General features: G+C 36.5%; 1 protein-coding gene across 2 annotated transcripts in view; it reads left to right on the top strand.

Moving 5' to 3' along the window:
• Positions 1-18,303, top strand: part of LOC121375378 (protein ECT2-like) — a 98,162-nt gene that overhangs the window by 37,622 nt on the left and 42,237 nt on the right. For both annotated transcript variants that reach the window (XM_041502804.1, XM_041502811.1), the window contains exons 14-23: positions 111-207; positions 2,004-2,085; positions 4,366-4,444; positions 5,180-5,299; positions 6,508-6,646; positions 10,390-10,544; positions 11,628-11,710; positions 13,158-13,326; positions 15,473-15,541; positions 17,529-17,623. In XM_041502804.1, coding sequence (XP_041358738.1) covers positions 111-207; positions 2,004-2,085; positions 4,366-4,444; positions 5,180-5,299; positions 6,508-6,646; positions 10,390-10,544; positions 11,628-11,710; positions 13,158-13,326; positions 15,473-15,541; positions 17,529-17,621 — 1,086 coding nt within the window. In that variant the 3' untranslated portion in view covers positions 17,622-17,623. The remainder of the gene's footprint in view (positions 1-110; positions 208-2,003; positions 2,086-4,365; positions 4,445-5,179; positions 5,300-6,507; positions 6,647-10,389; positions 10,545-11,627; positions 11,711-13,157; positions 13,327-15,472; positions 15,542-17,528; positions 17,624-18,303) is intronic.

Genomic DNA, 18,303 nt, shown 5'->3' with positions numbered 1-18,303 from the left:
ATTTATTATAGCCAACTACCAGTAATAGAATAATTTTTTTTTTTTTTTTATGACATTAAATTTTTTTAACATTGCCCAAATGTTTGTAATATTTTTGATTTGTTATAAAGGTTTGCTTGACGCGGCCGGAGTGTGGAAGACAAACATTAGAGGAACTGTTGATTAGACCCGTCCAGAGATTACCCAGCGTAGTGCTACTGTTAGGAGGTAAAATCAAAGTTTGTTTTGTTTAACGACACCACTAGAGCACATTGATTTATCGGCTATTGGATGTCAAACATTTGGTAATTCTGACACAGTCTTAGAGAGGATTGTTTGTTTGTTTTGTTTAACACCACTAGAGCACATTGATTTTTGAATCATCAGCTATTGGATGTCAAACATTTGGTAATTCTGACATAGTTTTAGAGAGGAAACCCGCTATATTTTTCCATTAGTAGCAAGGGATCTTTTATATGCACCATCCCACAGACAAGATAGCACATACCACAGCCTTTGATATATCAATTGTAGTGCACTGGATGGAACGAGAAATAGCCCAATGGGTCCACCGACAGGGATCGAGCCTAGACCGACTGCACATGAGGCGAGTGCTTTACCACTGGGCTATGTCCCGCCCCCATATTGTTGGTTTATTTATAATACTAACAGTTTGTATACAGTACTAACAATGCGTTCTGATGAACATATTTACTAATACATGTATTCTGATTATTACATCCAACCAGGATCATACATCAGGGTTTGTAGTGGTCTTTAAATTCATTGAAAGTCTTTGAATTTGAAAAAAAAAACATTTTTAGGTCTCTGAAAGTCTTTGAATTGTAATAAAAGTCGTTAAAAGTCTTTAAATTCTCACAAATCATAGCCAAAGCAAGGATGCTATCTTTTACAGCTGCATGCACTTGATATTTTTCAGTTACAAGGTTTAATCTGCCATGATCCATGTAAAAAAAACCTCAATTATAATTTTACCATGGACAGCAACGTAAACAAACTGATTTGATATTTTTATCGCGTGGCGGGATGTAGCCCAGTGGTAAAGTGCTCGCTCGATGTGCGGTCGGTCTGGAATTGATCCCTGTCAGTTTCTCATTCCAGCCAATTCATGACGACTGGTATATCAAAGGCAGTGGTATGTACTACCCTGTCTGGGATGGTGCATATAAAAAATCCCTTGCTGCTAATCGAAAAAGAGTTGTCCATGAAATGGCGACAGCGGGTTTCCTCTCTCAATATCTCTGTGGTCCTTAACCATATGTCTGATGCCATATAACCGTAAATAAAATATGTTGAGTGCGTCATTAAATAAAACATTTTTTTTTTTTTTTTTGTCTTTGACCGCTGTTTAAAAGTCTTTGAATTTGTTTGGTCTTTAAGGCTATGGACCCTGTACATGCATACCATTCCATGTTTGCATGTTTTATAAGTGTTCTAACTGGTAAGTATGAATGTTTTTCTAGCAGTATGGGTGTGGAATTTTTTTATCAATGCCTACATCTCCCGAAATGTGATCATGATTATTCTGTGTATAATAAAACATGTCTCGAACTTAACGATGTCATTGAGATATAATTTGATGTAAGTCGGAACAATCACCGATAGCACTTTTCTGCTGCTGGATGAAAATTACTGTCATCGGTAAAGCTCCTCAACGTCGCCAAAATGTATACATCTGGTTTATATTATGTGCCAGTATTTAACATTTTCAACATTTCAAATATATGTACATACAACAAAATAATCTTTCAGTCATGTTTATATGCTGCAAAAGTAACTTTAAAAACAGGCTCAAAATTGCCGTCTTTAGGCTATTTCAGACATGGCAATTTAAACAGACTATTGCCATTAGTGACAAATTGTGTTAAGTTCGAGTCCGGATAAAACAGTATAATGTTTTTCTATGAATATACTCTTAGTGGCTTATGGATTATGAGCATACTGCTAATTCACTGCCGCGTGTGTTTATAGATGTGTGAAGAGATGTTCTCGTTTGGTTTTAGATATCAAGAAACACACAGACTCAAAGAACCCAGACCATCAGAAATTGGACGAAGCAATTTCCAAATTGAAAGGCATCATGACGTGAGTGTTATACAGATTAATTGGGTGACAACAAACTGTTAGCATATTGGGGTGTGTCCTCGGGGCCGCTGGTATCCAATACGGTGGCAGTGGGTCTCGTTTTCTTACACACCAGTTGGTGAGAACACCATGTGTTATTTTTGATAACACATAGTTGTTTACATACGTACGTGTTCTAACAATTTCAAGACATACGACTGGCTGCTCTTAGGTGATGACCAGGTCACCAATGCCATACATCCCATAAAAGAAACAGCACAGTGGAAATCAATTACACTGTGATGTATAGTTAATCTGGCAATTGTGTGTCTGTGACTCGTAAGTCAGTGGAACAGCTGTAAATAACTTTTAGTTGAAAAAGATGTTAAAATGTGCTTAAAACCTGGGGTTTTTTTTTTTGGATATGTAAGAAATAGAGCAATACATTCATATCCGTTAGATACCATTTGTCTCACAACTCGTTTAAAAACCTATCAAACTCACTTTCGCTTGTTAGATACATTTTAAAACAACTCGTTGTGAGATAAATGGTATCTTAACGGCCACTCATGTATTATTGTCTATTTAACTTGAGATCTCACTAATTTGAGCACAACAGGGACTGTTGTCTTGTCTGAGTGCAGGAAGGTCGATTTAGTTCAGTATCATCATTAACAGCTGCTGTAGAGTTGTCAGTATTTAGAAATGTATTTCAAGTTATTTTAATCTAATTAAACTTGACATTTCAGTGATTTTGGGGTGAAATATGTTGAGGTCAGCACGTTTGTACATGTACACGAGTTGGGCGTGATGATTTTGGGCATATGTATTTTGGGCCCAACGTTCAGCGTCTCATTGTTGATGCAATCTAAAGCCCAAGGGCCCCGTTCCACGAAGTGATTTTAGGACTAAGATCAACTTAAATGCATACCTGCGTTATGCACTTACGGTGATCTTAATGCTAACGTTGCTTTGTGGAACAGGGTACTGCACACTAGACAGACCAAGAGTCACCAATGTACAATTATACAAAACAGCTGCAGGTTTAAAAACAAATTCAATTCATTGTCATGCCTGTATTAAATAAAATGTCAAAATATAGATCAATAGAATCTATCACCGTTTTGTGAGGTATAGATAAGGCAATTCTAACCCAAGGGACAAAATGTTTTTTGCAAAAATATTTTTTTCCGAGGGTTGGAATTGCCGTATCTATACCTCACAACGGTGATTAATTCTTTTTCTTGCCCATTTAATTTCAGTAGCAAAACATTAACTTTGTAAACGACAGTTTGTTTATTGTAGAATGATTCGTAACTATTTTTACCTACAAACTCATTTAATCATACGCAGGGGGAAATATAGTCCACCTCATGATGCAACGACAAAAATGTAACAACTTACCAATAAATATAAAGTTGAAAATATTAATTTGTTTACATATATGATACAACATGAAATGGCAAACAGAATTCTGAAAATCATGAGTTATGACATCAATCGTCGTAAAACATGAGTTATGACGCCACGCGTATGTAGAAATCATCTAGCCCTCAGGTCAGACAGATTTATCTAGCACCATACAAAAGCTGGATAGCCCTGTCTAGTGGGCGAGAAAATACTTTATGGCAACAACATCGTCTGTTATGTTTAGCTTAACATTAATGTTCGACTCCATTTGTCACAAACTGTAAGTCCTATATCCATGAAACTTGATTTATAGTTGTATTTATGTATGTTCATCACAATGCTTATGGGTGTATCCCACCAAACGAAATCCCATTAATGACAATAATAACATGTGTGGGTAAACTCCTACCTGCAGCGTATTAATTAACATATACATGACGGATATAAATATTACCACCCTTTACCCTTGAAGTGAATAAAAACAAATTTGGGATGAAGCTGCTCATTTCAGACATAATGGGTAGCACCTATGATTTTTTTGATTTTTTTTTATAACAAACGCACTCACATTTACCACCAATAACAGGACTTGAGGTATTCACTGCTCTATCAAAAGATGGCTGCACCTCAAACTTTAACCCAGCAGGAATTTATTTGGTTTAGTACTACTTTATGGAGGGCGGCAAACTTTTAATACTTTTTGGGGTGTGGTGTGGTTCAAAGATGCATTGAGGTAAGCATCTATGAATACAATTCTCAACATCAAATAAGTTTATGGCATGCAACAAATGTAATTATTCGTAAATCTTTTTATTAAAAAGTGACCCTTTTCTTTAATTTTGATTTGTTTAAATAATATATTAAAACCTGTTTGTTTTCTCTTTTTATCAGTTACATCAACGAAGACAAACGAAGAACAGACAATCAAGTGGCAATGTTTGATATCATGAAAGAGATTGACAATTGTCCAGTAAGTTAGGATTGCAATACTGAAATCCTCAGTGTTTTGTTTAACGACACCACTAGAGCACATTGATTACTTAATCATTGGCTTTTGGATGTCAAACATTTGGTCATTCTGACACGTAGTCATCAGAGGGAACCTGCTACCTAATTTTTGATTAGCAGCGAGGCATCTTTTATATGCACTTTCCCACAGACAGGAAAACACATACCACGGCCTTTGACCACTTGTAGTGCACTGGTTGGAACGAGAAAAAACCCAATCAATTGAATGGATCCATTGAGGTGAACAAAAACCCCACAAATCTGCTGTTAGTTTCATGCTGCATTCATTTCATTTCACCAGAGTTGTGTGGATCTAATTTTGAAGCACAAATATGTGTTATATATATCCTGTCTAAGCAGTTTTTAAATACTCTGTATTATCATTCCAGAATTTACAAACAAATATCCAGGGCTCGGAATTTAACGATGGCACTGATGCCAATTGCCATTTTTGAAAAATAAATTGTACACAGGTAAAGCTCCTCAACAGTGACAAAATGTATACAACTACAAGTAGGTGTACATTATCTGCCAGTATGTAACATTTGTACTTTTTCAAAAATTGCTGTGAGCAGGGTCAAAATTGCCATCGGTGGGCCGTTCCACCCGTGGCAATTTTTTTTAATACTGCGTATTATCGTTGCAGAATTTCCAGTATGCTGTCTTTAATTTGAAACTGAGTTGTTGTTGTTTTCAGGCCACATTGATTTCGTCTCACCGGAGTTTTGTGGACCGAATCGACGTGCTGGAGCTGTCTGACCACCTCAGTGGGCGGGGCAATCCACTCTCTTTATTTATCTTCACAGACAGCATAGAGGTGGGCACCAGTCATTGATTTTCTCTTAAGGGTTAACTACAGTGAAACTCCTCTAAACCAGATGTCCTCGGGACCAAGAAAAACGTCTGGTTTTAAGAGGTATCTGGTTTAGAGAGGTTCTCTTCTGTACATATATTTAGAAGGGGGGGGGCGCAAAAAATGTCCGGTTTTGAGGGAAAGAAAGAAAAAAAGAAATGTTTTATTTAACGACACACTCAACGGTTTTGAGGGAATTCCGGTTTACAAATGGGTCCAGTTCTGAGAGGTTTCACTGTATTATAAAGTTAAAACCAAACAAACAAATGTTTTGCTGAGTTGTAGTCAAACATCAGGAGATGACATTACCTATGTTTTCATTTACATTAAAGGCATAAGCATACAAGATGGGGGCGGGGGGAGGGGGGGGGGGGGAGCTGGGAGGCAAATGCCCCCACAAAGCTGGAGCAAATGTGGAAATTCCTGCAATTTTTTTTAGAGAAATTTGTGCCAAAAAAATTAGACAGATGCTGGCAAAATTAGCTTTCCTGGAACCTTTATCTATGTAGCCTTTTTCCATAATTCTACCCATTGGGGTTTTTTAAATAATATTTTATTGCTTTTTAAAAGAACAAATGGATTAGGCACAAGTTATACAACTTACTAGGCCTTCTCCATAATACATACATATTACGACTAATATATTTTTGCAATTTAAATTTAAACAGAAATAAATATTATTGAAAGGGTGAAAGAAAGAAATAATAAAGGAAACAGAAAAGAACCACAATAAAGTTTTCTATGTGTTTGATAAATAGACATCAGGTTTGCTAAAAGAAAACACAAACAAGGCATCACAATTATTGCATATGGCTACAAAAAAAAAAGAAAACAAAAAAGTAATAATGTTAAAAATCCATACATTATTTACTAATTAAGGGAAACGTTTTGTGTCATTTATATTCTTATTTACATGAAAATATATTTCTTTATTGCCTTCTTCACTTAGAGCACTTTTACCATTTAAAACCAGTTGTAAATCTGTTGGCTGAAATCTTTGCAATGAATTCGTCTTTGCCTTTTATATAAAATGTATTCACAGAAAAAATGAAACCTTATGAAACCTACATGTAGTTTGTTCCACATGTAATATTCCTAAAACGTAGATTTATGCAACGCTAATTTCTACTTTGTCTGGGTTATGATTGGTACATATCACTGACACTTTTCAGATATGTAAGAGACGAGTCAAAGTGCTACATTCAACCAGGAGTCCTGCAGCCTACAAGACGCCACAGAAAGCTTACAAACACATAGAGATGATGTCGTTAACGACGATAAAGCGAGTCTTAAATGTCATAGAGTCCGATGGTAAGTTCAAAACATCACAGGCCGACGGTAAATTCAAAACATCACAGGCTGACGGTAAGTTCAAAACATCACAGTCCGACAGTAAGTTCAAAATATCACATTCAGATGGTAAGTTGAAAACATCAGTCAGATGGTAAGTTCAAAACACCACAGTCAGCTGGTAAGTTCAAAATGCCACAGGCAGATGGTAAGTTCAAAACATCACAGCCTGATGGTAAGTTCAAAACATCACAGTTAGATGGTAAGTTCAAAACATCACAGTCAGATGGTAAGTTCAAAACACCACAGTCAGATGGTAAGTTCAAAATACCACAGTCAGCTGGTAATTTCAAAACACCAGTCTGATGGTAAGTTCAAAACATCACAGTCAGATGGTAAGTTCAAAACATCACAGTCAGATGGTAAGTTCAAAACATCACAGTCAGATGGTAAGTTCAAAACACCAGTCAGCTGGTAAGTTCAAAACACCACAGTCAGATGGTAAGTTCAAAACACCACAGTCAGATGGTAAGTTCAAAATACCACAGTCAGCTGGTAATTTCAAAACACCAGTCTGATGGTAAGTTCAAAACATCACAGTTAGATGGTAAGTTCAAAACATCACAATCAGATGTAAGTTCAAAACATCACAGTCAGATGGTAAGTTCAAAACACCAGTCAGCTGGTAAGTTCAAAACACCACAGTCAGATGGTAAGTTCAAAACATCACAGTCCGATGGTAAGTTCAAAACATCAGTCCGATGGTAAGTTCTAAACATCACAGTCCGATGGTAAGTTCAAAACATCACAGTCCGATGGTAAGTTCAAAACATCACAGTCCGATGGTAAGTTCAAAACATCACACAGTCGGGGAGGGCAGGACGTAGCCCAGTGATAAAGTCCTTACTCGGTGTAAGATCGATCTCCATTGGTGAGCCCATTGGCCTATTTCTCATTCCAGCCAGTGCACCACAACTGGTCTACCAAAGGCCATGGTGTGTGCTATCCTATCTGGGATGTGGCATATAAAAGATTCCTTGCTACTAATGGAAAAAAGGTAGTGGGTTTCCTCTCTAAGACTATATGTCAAAATGACCCAATGTGCTCTAGTGGTGTTGTTAAACAAAACAAACTTTACTTTTCACACAGTCAGATGGTAAGTACAAAATATCACAGTCTCATGGCTTCTAGAATTGTTTTTAAATTCACTAGCCATGGGATCAGTAATTTAAAAAGTTTACTAGCCACGATTAAAATTCACTGGTCCTACTTTACTTTAAAGCCGCACACCCTAGTTCCATCCAGCGAAAATAAATTATAATTTGGTTAATCTACAAACCTGTAATACACTTAGATCACGTTTTTATCAAATGGAGTGAAAAAGCATGTTTTATATCGATAAATACCATGGGAATCCCCATGTCCCAATTGCTTGAAATAATTTTGAAAGTTAGTATTCTGATGTCACCGGTAGATGTCGCTCGAAGCACAACAATGCCTACGTCACGACAAATTTCACAGACTTGGGGTGCGTTCGTTTCACCTCTCCTGGACATGTTCCAACTGTTCTATCCTGGTTGTATCCCCTCTCCAGATATCGTAAGACTTAGCAAAATTATTTTAAGGGTTTGTAACGTTTTGTATTGAGACACTTACTTGTCTGAACTTTATTGTTACTGAAAATGTTCACGAACTGTGAAGAAAAATCTCACAAATGAACAACAACAAATCGGATGTTGATTGCACGAACCGTGCACAAGAAAACAAACCGAACCAAAATGATAACGGTCACGTGGTATACCAACGTCTGTGACATTGAAATTGAAATATCTCGTCTAAAAATAGATTAGACCTTGTCTGCTCAACGGTTTTTTCTCAAACATGTGTGCGTTTTTAAGAAATAAGAAAAATACATTTTGTGGTATTACAAAAACCAGGATTACCAAAAAACACTTCAGGTGAATGGAAATGTATATTCTAAATAATAAACGGTAAGTAAAGTGCAATTTTATTTGTTAAAAAATGGGTTTAATAGCGAAAAACAACGCCGTAATGGTTAACAATTAGCTGTAACTAGGGTGTGTCCCTTTAAATTAAAGGGACACACCCTAGTTACGGCTAGTTGTTAACCATTACGGCGTTGTTTTTCGTTATTAAACCCATTTTTTCACAAATAAAATTGCACTTTACTTACATTTTATTATTTAGAATACACATTTCCATTCACCTGAAGTGCTTTTTGGTAATCCTGGTAATCCTGATGTTTGTAAAACCACGAAATGCATTTTTTGTATTTCTTAAAAAGCCGCGTGCACTCGAGAAAAAACTGTTAAGCAAGCGAGGTCCAATCTATTTTTAGAGGGAATCTTCCTGTGTAAACGTCACAGACGTTGGTATACCACGTGACCGTTATCATTTTGGTTCAGTTTGTTTTCTCGTGCACGGTTTGCGCAATCAACGTCCGATTTGTTGTCGTTTGCTTGTTGTTCATTTGTGAGATATTTCTTCACAGTTCGTGAACATTTTCAGTAACAATAAAGTTCAGACAAGTAAGTATCTCAATACAAAATGTTACAAACCCTTAAAACCAATAATTTTGCTAAGTCTTACGATATCTGGAGAGGGGATACAACCAGGACAGAACAGATGGAACATGTCCAGGAGAGGTGAAAGGAACGCACCCCAAGTCTGTGCGCACTCTGTGAAATTTGTTGCGATGTAGGCATTGTTGTGCTTTGAGCGACATCTATCGGTGACATCAGAATACTAACTTTCAAAATTATTTCAAGCAACTGGGACATGGGGATTCCCATGGTATTTATCGATATAAAACCTGCTTTTTCACTCCATTTGATAAAAACGTGATCTAAGTGTGTTACAGGTTTGTAGATTAACCAAATTATAATTAATTTTGCTGGATGGAACGAGGGTGTGCGGCTTTAATACAATTTTACTAAATAGTAGTTATAATCAGATATGTGACCTAAAGAGGAAGATCGAGCTCAAAACACTAACATTAGGGGTTGGAGTGGGGTCAGTATATTCATATTTATAAATAGACTAAATAACATTTGATTTTTTTTTTTACACTAGCCGTTGGACATGGCAGTAGTAGTTATTTACTAGCCCAACATTGAATATCACTAGCCACGGGAGTGGGGCTTCCATAATCTAGAAGCCCTGTCTGGCATGGCAACAGTAGTTATTTACTAGCCCAACATTGAATATCACTAGCCACGGGAGTGGGGATTCCATAATCTAGAAGCCCTGTCTGGCATGGCAACAGTAGTTATTTACTAGCCCAACATTGAATATCACTAGCCACGGGAGTGGGGATTCCATAATCTAGAAGTCCTACAGTCTGATGATAAGTACAAAATGTCACAGCATCAGATGATAAGAGTTGAATGGTAAATACAAACTTTCAAAGAGTCCGTAAATACTAACTGTCATAGTCAAACGATAAGCACAAAACAGTAAAGGTTAATGTCACAGAAAGCCTACAAACACATCCAAATAATGCTGTAAATGTTAGTGAGTGTTAAACTCACAGAAAGCTTACATACCCATGGAAATGATATTGGTACTTATTTAAAAGTGTGCATTAATGCTTTTCAGGGTCTGGTTGTATATGAAATAAAAATATAATACATTTTGAAAATAAAAGATTCAATTTTTTTATAGGATTTTATTATTTTGTTTTAGGATGACAGTTAAAAAAAAAAAAGTTATTTGTATTGAAATTTGTAAAATAATCTTTGTAGATTGCCGAGGTGTGTTTGCGTTCATCACACGGAACAACATGGAGTTGAAAGAGAAACTCTACAGCTTCATGCTGGACATGGAGGATGTCTCGAAAACCGACAAGCTTCGAGATCTGTGTAAACACCTCGCTAACACACTGTGTCGTACAGACTACGTAAGTGTAAACACCTCGCTAACACACTGTGTCGTACAGACCACGTAAGTGTAAACACCTCGCTAACACACTGTGTCGTACAGACCACGTAAGTGTAAACACCTCGCTAACACACTGTGTCGTACAGACCACGTAAGTGTAAACACCTCGCTAACACACTGTGTCGTACAGACCACGTAAGTGTAAACACCTCGCTAACACACTGTGTCGTACAGACCACGTAAGTGTAAACACCTCGCTAACACACTGTGTCGTACAGACCACGTAAGTGTAAACACCTCGCTAACACACTGTCCTACAGACCACGTAAGTGTAAACACCTCGCTAACACACTGTGTCGTACAGACCACGTAAGTGTAAACACCTCGCTAACACACTGTGTCGTACAGACCACGTAAGTGTAAACACCTCGCTAACACACTGTGTCGTACAGACCACGTAAGTGTAAACACCTCGCTAACACACTGTGTCGTACAGACCACGTAAGTGTAAACACCTCGCTAACACACTGTGTCGTACAGACCACGTAAGTGTAAACACGCTAACACACTGTGCTAAGACACGTAAGTGTAAACACCTCGCTAACACACTGTGTCGTACATACCACGTAAGTGTAAACACCTCGCTAACACACTGTGTCGTATAGACTACGTAAGTGTAAACACGTTGCTAACACACTGTGTAGTGTTTTGTTTCCAGTATGTATTACCATGGTGATTGTTCACAACTGTAGTGTTTTGTTTCCAGTATGTATTACCATGGTGATTGTTCACATCTGTAGTGTTTTGTTTCCAGTATGTATTACCATGGTGATTGTTCACAACTGTAGTGTTTTGTTTCCAGTATGTATTACCATGGTGATTGTTCACAACTGTAGTGTTTTGTTTCCAGTATGTATTACCATGGTGATTGTTCACAACTGTAGTGTTTTGTTTCCAGTATGTATTACCATGGTGATTGTTCACAACTGTAGTGTTTTGTTTCCAGTATGTATTACCATGGTGATTGTTCACATCTGTAGTGTTTTCTTTCCAGTATGTATTACCATGGTGATTGTTCACAACTGTAGTGTTTTGTTTCCAGGAGACGTTACTTGCCACAGTGAAGGGAGATGAGCTGAACATCAACACCAAAGACCTCAGCAATAAACTAAGCAAAGCTGTCAAGTAGGTTTTTTAGTCCCCTCTGGATCCATTTGGAGGGGCTATAGGTTTCCTCTCTATCCATCCATCTGTCTGTCTGTCTGTCTGTTCCTCTCCATCTGTCTGTCTGTCTGTCCGTCCATCCATCCCACAAATAGTATTCTTGATATTTTTCCCACAATGCCTCAGGGTATTGAGCTAAAATTTGGTATATAGCCTATTCATGAAGAGTTACAGATCAAATTTGACTGAAGTTTCATGGCGATTTACCCATTTTTGACAGATTTATAGCCCTTGATCTTAGGAGATACAAAAATTAGTTTTCTTGACCTTTTTGTTTTGAATACCTCAAAATATTCAGCTGAAATTTTGTGTATATAGCTTTACCATGTACTGTTACAGATCAAGTTGGACTCTCATGGTGGTTTACCATTGTTTACAGAGTTATTGCCCTTGAACATAGGAGATAAGAAAGTTTGTTGGACCTGGTAGGAGAGGCATATTTCTTTAGCAGTACTCTCAAAAAGGTTGTTTAATTTTAAGGAGTGTGTGATATCTTGGATTCTTACACACCTATTGGTGCCATGCATCCAATGAAAAACAACATGGTGGAAATCGATTACACTGTGACGTATAGTTAACCTGACAATCATGTGTCTGTGATGCGTAAGTCAGCTACAAGTGCAATGGTTGTAAAATAAAGTTTTGAGTCGAAAAAGATGTTAAAATTTGCTTAAAACCTGGTTTTTGAGAATATGTGAGAAATAGAATAATACATTTATATTTGTTAGATACCATTTATCTCCCATCTTGTTGTTTAAAAAGATATTAAACTCGTTTTCGCTTGTTAGGTACGTTTTGAAATGTAATCGGTGGATCCATTCAACTGACTGGGTTTTTGTCCTTTAACCAGTGCACCACAATTGGTCAAAAGTCGTGGTATGTGCTTTCCTGCCTATGGGAAAGTGCATATAAAAGATCCCTTGCTGCATTAGGAGAAATGTAGCGGGTTTCCTCTGTTTACTACGAGTCAGAATTACCAAATGTTTGACATCCAATAGCCGATGATTAATTAATCAATGTACTCTAGTGGTGCTGTTAAACAAAACAAACAAACAAACAAAGTATTACTTATTATAACTATTTGTTTCATGTATTTAAAGTTTGCTTTGTTTAACGACACCACTAGAGCACATTGATTTATTAATCATCGGCTATTGGATTTTAAACATTTGGTAATTTAGACATATTGGCTGCTACATTTTTCCATTGGTAGCAAGGGATCTTTTATATGCACCATCCTACAGACAGGATAGCACACACCATGGCCTTTGAAATACCAGTCATGGTGCACTGCCTAGAATGAGATATAGCCCAATGGGGCCATTGACTGGGATCGATCCTAGCCAAGTGCTTTCGTGTATTTTGTATTTTTTTAATTGGCTTTTTTTTTTTTTTTTTCTTTTTTTAGGTTTGGCAAGCGAGTCAGTAGAGCATTTTCTTTTAACAAGACTCCGAGCCGGTTGAAGCGAGCGATATCCAGTGTCACACACAAAGGATTCAGTCCCTTTGTTCGAGAGAACTCCGTCACGCCGGGTGATCTCAAGGGGAGACGACTGGCCAGCACTTTCGATCTGACTGTAAGTGTTGTTTATCTTGTTCAGTATGTGATTTAAAAATATACACATTAAGTTACTGCCTCTTGTTGAGGCAGTTGGAAGGCGAGATGAACGTGGGTGTTACGTTTTCTACAATGCTGTCAACATTTTGTGTACCTCTATGTTTTTTTGTTAAGTTTTATGTTTGTCATGTATTATAATTTCTAGATCAATTTAAGTTGTGATAGTTACACCCATGGATGTACAGCTCAAGGCATGTTACGAAAAGGACTAGACATAAAGTTGAAGTTTGTTTTGTTTAACGACACCACTAGAGCACATTGATTTATTAATCATCGGCTATTGGAAGTCAAACATTTGGTAACATTGACATATAGTCATAGAGATGAAGCCCACTACTTGTTCCATTAGTAGCAAAGGATCTTTTATATGCACCATCCCACAGACAGGATAGCACGTATCATGACCTTTGATATACCAGTCGTGATGCACTGGCTGGAAAGTGAAATAGCCCAATGGGCCCACTGATGGGGATCGATCCTAGACTGACCGCACAGCAGGTGAATGGTTTACCACTGCGCTATGTCCCACAAGCCAACACATTGTGTACTGCGATGCCGAGCATTCACCACTTCATATTTCAATCTACTATTTAATACCTGGGAATTCTGAGTTACAAAGGTGGATTTTTTTTTAGATCAAGTTAGATTAATCATGAATTTCATTAAAAACAAAACCCTTTTTTTTTATATATATTTATAGATTTTTTTAGTACTGGATGAATTTTTTACAAAAAAACACATTGAGTGGGTATAAGTTTATAATTTTACATTTATAAATACATTAAATAATGTTCATATGGGGAATTTACGGTAAATACTATTTTCATGTTTAAAAAAAAAAAATGTTAATGATATTTTAGATCAGTTAATTTGGTTTAAAATTAGTTTTAAAATCTATAAAGTCGCGCTTACTTACATGCAATTGGTACAATCTAATTAAAATTAGCTCCACTATTACATGTGGATCTAACACCAGCCAGTTGGAGCTCATGTCCACCAATCAAAACCTTACTTGCAGAATCCTGCCAGTGATTTAAAACTAACAACACTGCGTAGTGCCCAATGTCCAGGTAACATTTCGTCTGTAAATAATAATTTAAATATTGACCAATCACACTTCGCCTTTTATAACGTTATTTGGGAGCATACAAATTGTAAAAATATCGGGCGAGTCTATTTTAGTGGCCGCAGTACAGCGAACCATACCAATACGTATGGGGTGGGTTATCAGTCTTCAATTTTACATTAAAAATTATTTATTTATTTATAAAATTTAAAAAAACTAAATCAGTCTTCAGTTTTACATTACAAATTATTTATTTTATAAAATAAAACATGTTTTAAGGCATTCGTAATTCACACGAAACATGTCGTATACCCTCAGGATAATTTGGAATATTTTCAAATTATTTTTAAATCACTGGCAGGATTCTGCAAGTAAGGTTTTGATTGGTGGACATGAGCTCCAACTGGCTGTCTTTAGATCCACATGTAATAGTGGAGCTAATTTTAATTAGATTGGCAATTGGTATTAGCTCTCCGGTATTCATAGCCATTATTCCCAATCACAATGTTTTGCTGACCACAACTGTTTGTTTTTTCCAAATGAACTACAATTCATATCCCAATATTTTGTTAATTTTGTGGTTGGTAAAATGGTCAAATGTATTATCTAATTACCTGTCACAGTCAGCTATTGATTCCTTTAAATGTCTGCAATGTTCAGTAATCGTTGTCTAGCGTAAATACTTGCCAAAAAGAACTTTTTCAACTTAAAATTCCCAACTAAAGCTGCCATAATCTCAATTAATATATTCCCTGTTCTATTATTTCCTGTCCGTGCCGTGTGTAAAATGGCGGGAAATATGAACTGGGGAAGGCACTGTACAGTGTGTTGACTTGCGTGACTTTGGACAAGATATCTTGCCTGACGTATCTCGAAGGTTAATAAACTAATTTATGCAATTCTTTTGAAACGGACTTTCTTTTTAAATTAAATAAGTCAGTTTATGGAGTTGTCAGTTCCTAATACGGTGTAGAATAATAAACTTATTAAAGTCTTGCCCTGACTTGTCCATCGTATTAACGGAGTATTCACATTGCAGGATTCTTCACCTACCTTGAGCCACTTTGATGACAGCGATTCCATCAGTTTAGGAGCCTTTTCTCTGCAGGTGAGCTATAACATGATAAAGATTAGGCACAAATTAGATGACATGACAAGATTTGATATTTTGGTGAGATTGTGAGTTTACAGTGATTTATTCAGGCGTTCTGTGGGTCTGAACATAGGCCCCTTCCTAGGCCCCTTCCTAGGTCCATTCCCAAAAGAATGTGGCTCTGAAAATTCACAATTTCTGTTCCAAAAATTCACAATATATATATATATAGAGGTTATTACCAGAGTGTTTTTCTGTATCGTCAATATCATATATTAGGAATAAAAATGCCAGAGGCTCGCATAATACAATTTTTATTCCTAATATATGATATTGACGATACCGAAATACACGAGGGTAATAATCTCTTTATCATATAAGCTCATGCTTAATACAATGTGTTTTTGTAAACCGTAAACGCAACTTTAATTCCAGTCCACCATTACTAGATATTCAAATGATGTAACAATATGTGGCGCGGTGTATTTTTTAATGGAAATGACGACAAACTCGAATGACGTTATTTTGGATGTCCTTACATCAAAATAAAGTTATGCCTAACGTTTTTTGTTTTCTGAATGCTGGACAGCTTTCAGTGTCAAATTGCCATTGAAATGTTTTTATTTGATGACTATGAATGCTTACGTCAATCATGGAGTGTCACCCAAGTACGTTTGCTTAAATGACAATAAACTTAGTGCCGAGACCTCGACTAATTTACATCTGGTTTGCAAAGTTATCAAATTCTTAAAGTATGTGATCTGAAAAATATCACATACTTTGACTGCACTGAAAGTGAAGATATTATATAATAAATATCTATATATATATATATATATATCTATATCTATTTATCCTATAACTTACCCATGATATCCATGTCATAAGCCCATGTGATAATTTACTTTATTAACCCGGTTAATAATGGTATGCAAATTTGCAAGGTCTCTAGGTAATGTGTTGCTGTGCTGTTACAAGCCAACAAGAACCATGTACCTGAGCGTAACGTTTTCAAAGATTTGTTTAAAATGCATGACGTCAAACTAATCTGTGCTAATCCTGATGACGTCATATTATCGATGACGGCGACTTTAGTACTGTGATTTACTAAAAAATTAATTAAAATGTTATCTTACAAGTGTTATAGGATAAATAGATTTCGCTACTCGTGTTTTTAATATGTAAAATATCAACCTCATCTAGTTAATCGGTATTTTTCTTGGCGGAGCCTCGACAAATACCAATTAACATAGACTTGGTTGATATTCTCCATATTAAAAAATACTCGTGACGAATCCTCTATATATATATATATTTAATTATGTCTGTTGTAATAAATTAATTTAACAGTGGTGAACTGCATCATTCAGTGGACCGTAAACATATCACAAGTATGATTTACTCAATCCTATTAGACATGGGACCCTGGCAAAAAATCCTAGATAACATAATAATCTAAGAAACTACTCATAAAAGTTCTGTGACGTGCTTCAAACAATGAATATCATGACATCAGGAGTTCGAGAATTTCAGCAAACTGCCGTAAATTGTAAATATGTCAGTGGCGTGCTAAAGTGGGTAGTGTTTTATAACGAAAGTTGATGTGGTCATGAAGAAAATAGCTGAACACGTTGAACGATGGAGAAAAAGCTGGTTATAACATTACCATCAAGCACATATGACGTACATCTAGGTCAGGGATTTCCCAATGCACACAGTTTTCCAAAACATTGATGATATTAGCTAACATACGTTTGTTTGGCTTTTCTGACAAGCGATTACAGCGTTTGCACGAACGATCCATCATTTATGTTGATATTGGTTTTGCATAACCGACAGACGAACGACAAAATCGTTTATGCCACGTTTTATGCCCCTGATGATGTCCTGAGTGAAATAATTTAAGTTGTCATGAGCTTTATGGTCTTGATCTTGACTGGATTCATCTCGGGAGAGATTATGTGAGTCACATGTTAACAGTGTTTTTCTAACTTTATTACAGGAAGAAATCTCGCCGAGGTCATTTCAAACTCCGTCTAAAAAGTTAACCAAATACACAACGCTTGGTCCCAGCTCGGCAAAGAAGTATTTATGATGGTGAGTTACTTTTGAATTGAAGAAATTCCTTTAAAGGGACTGCCCTGAGTTTACTGCCATTGTAAGATGCCGTGAGTTTACTGCCATTGTAAGATGCCGTGAGTTTACTGCCATTGTAAGATGTTTGTGGACTTCAGCTAGGAATCCATGTGTACGTGATGAGTAATGCATAGTGCGTGGTGCGTATTGGAACGATCACAGAGGAGTTCGAGAATTAATGTATTGTGCATCACGCCACACACATCACGCATTGTGAACATATAAACAAGTTTGTTTTGTTTAATGACACCACTAGAGCACATTGATTTATTAATCATCGACTATTGAATATCAAACATTTGGTAATTTTTTACATATATTCTTAGAGAGGAAACAGGCTACATTTTTCCATTAGTAGCAAAGGATCTTTTATATGCACCATCCCACAGACAGGATAGCACATACCACATGGATTCCTGGCTTTACAGAGCCTTTTTCACATTAAGAACATACATTAAGAACATTTGTTTTGTTCAGAATATCAGTGTCTGTATATTCAGTGTGTTTGTAGTACTTGGCTAAAACTTAATTTTTCTTCCCAATAGATATATATATATACATGTGTGTATATATATATATATACATGTGTGTGTGTGTGTGTGTGTGTGTGTGTGTGTGTGTGTGTGTGTGTGTGTGTGTAT

The sequence above is a fragment of the Gigantopelta aegis genome, chromosome 1 (assembly GCF_016097555.1).
Source record: "Gigantopelta aegis isolate Gae_Host chromosome 1, Gae_host_genome, whole genome shotgun sequence".
Taxonomy (NCBI): domain Eukaryota; kingdom Metazoa; phylum Mollusca; class Gastropoda; order Neomphalida; family Peltospiridae; genus Gigantopelta; species Gigantopelta aegis.
This window is presented reverse-complemented; position numbering and strand designations above follow the sequence as displayed.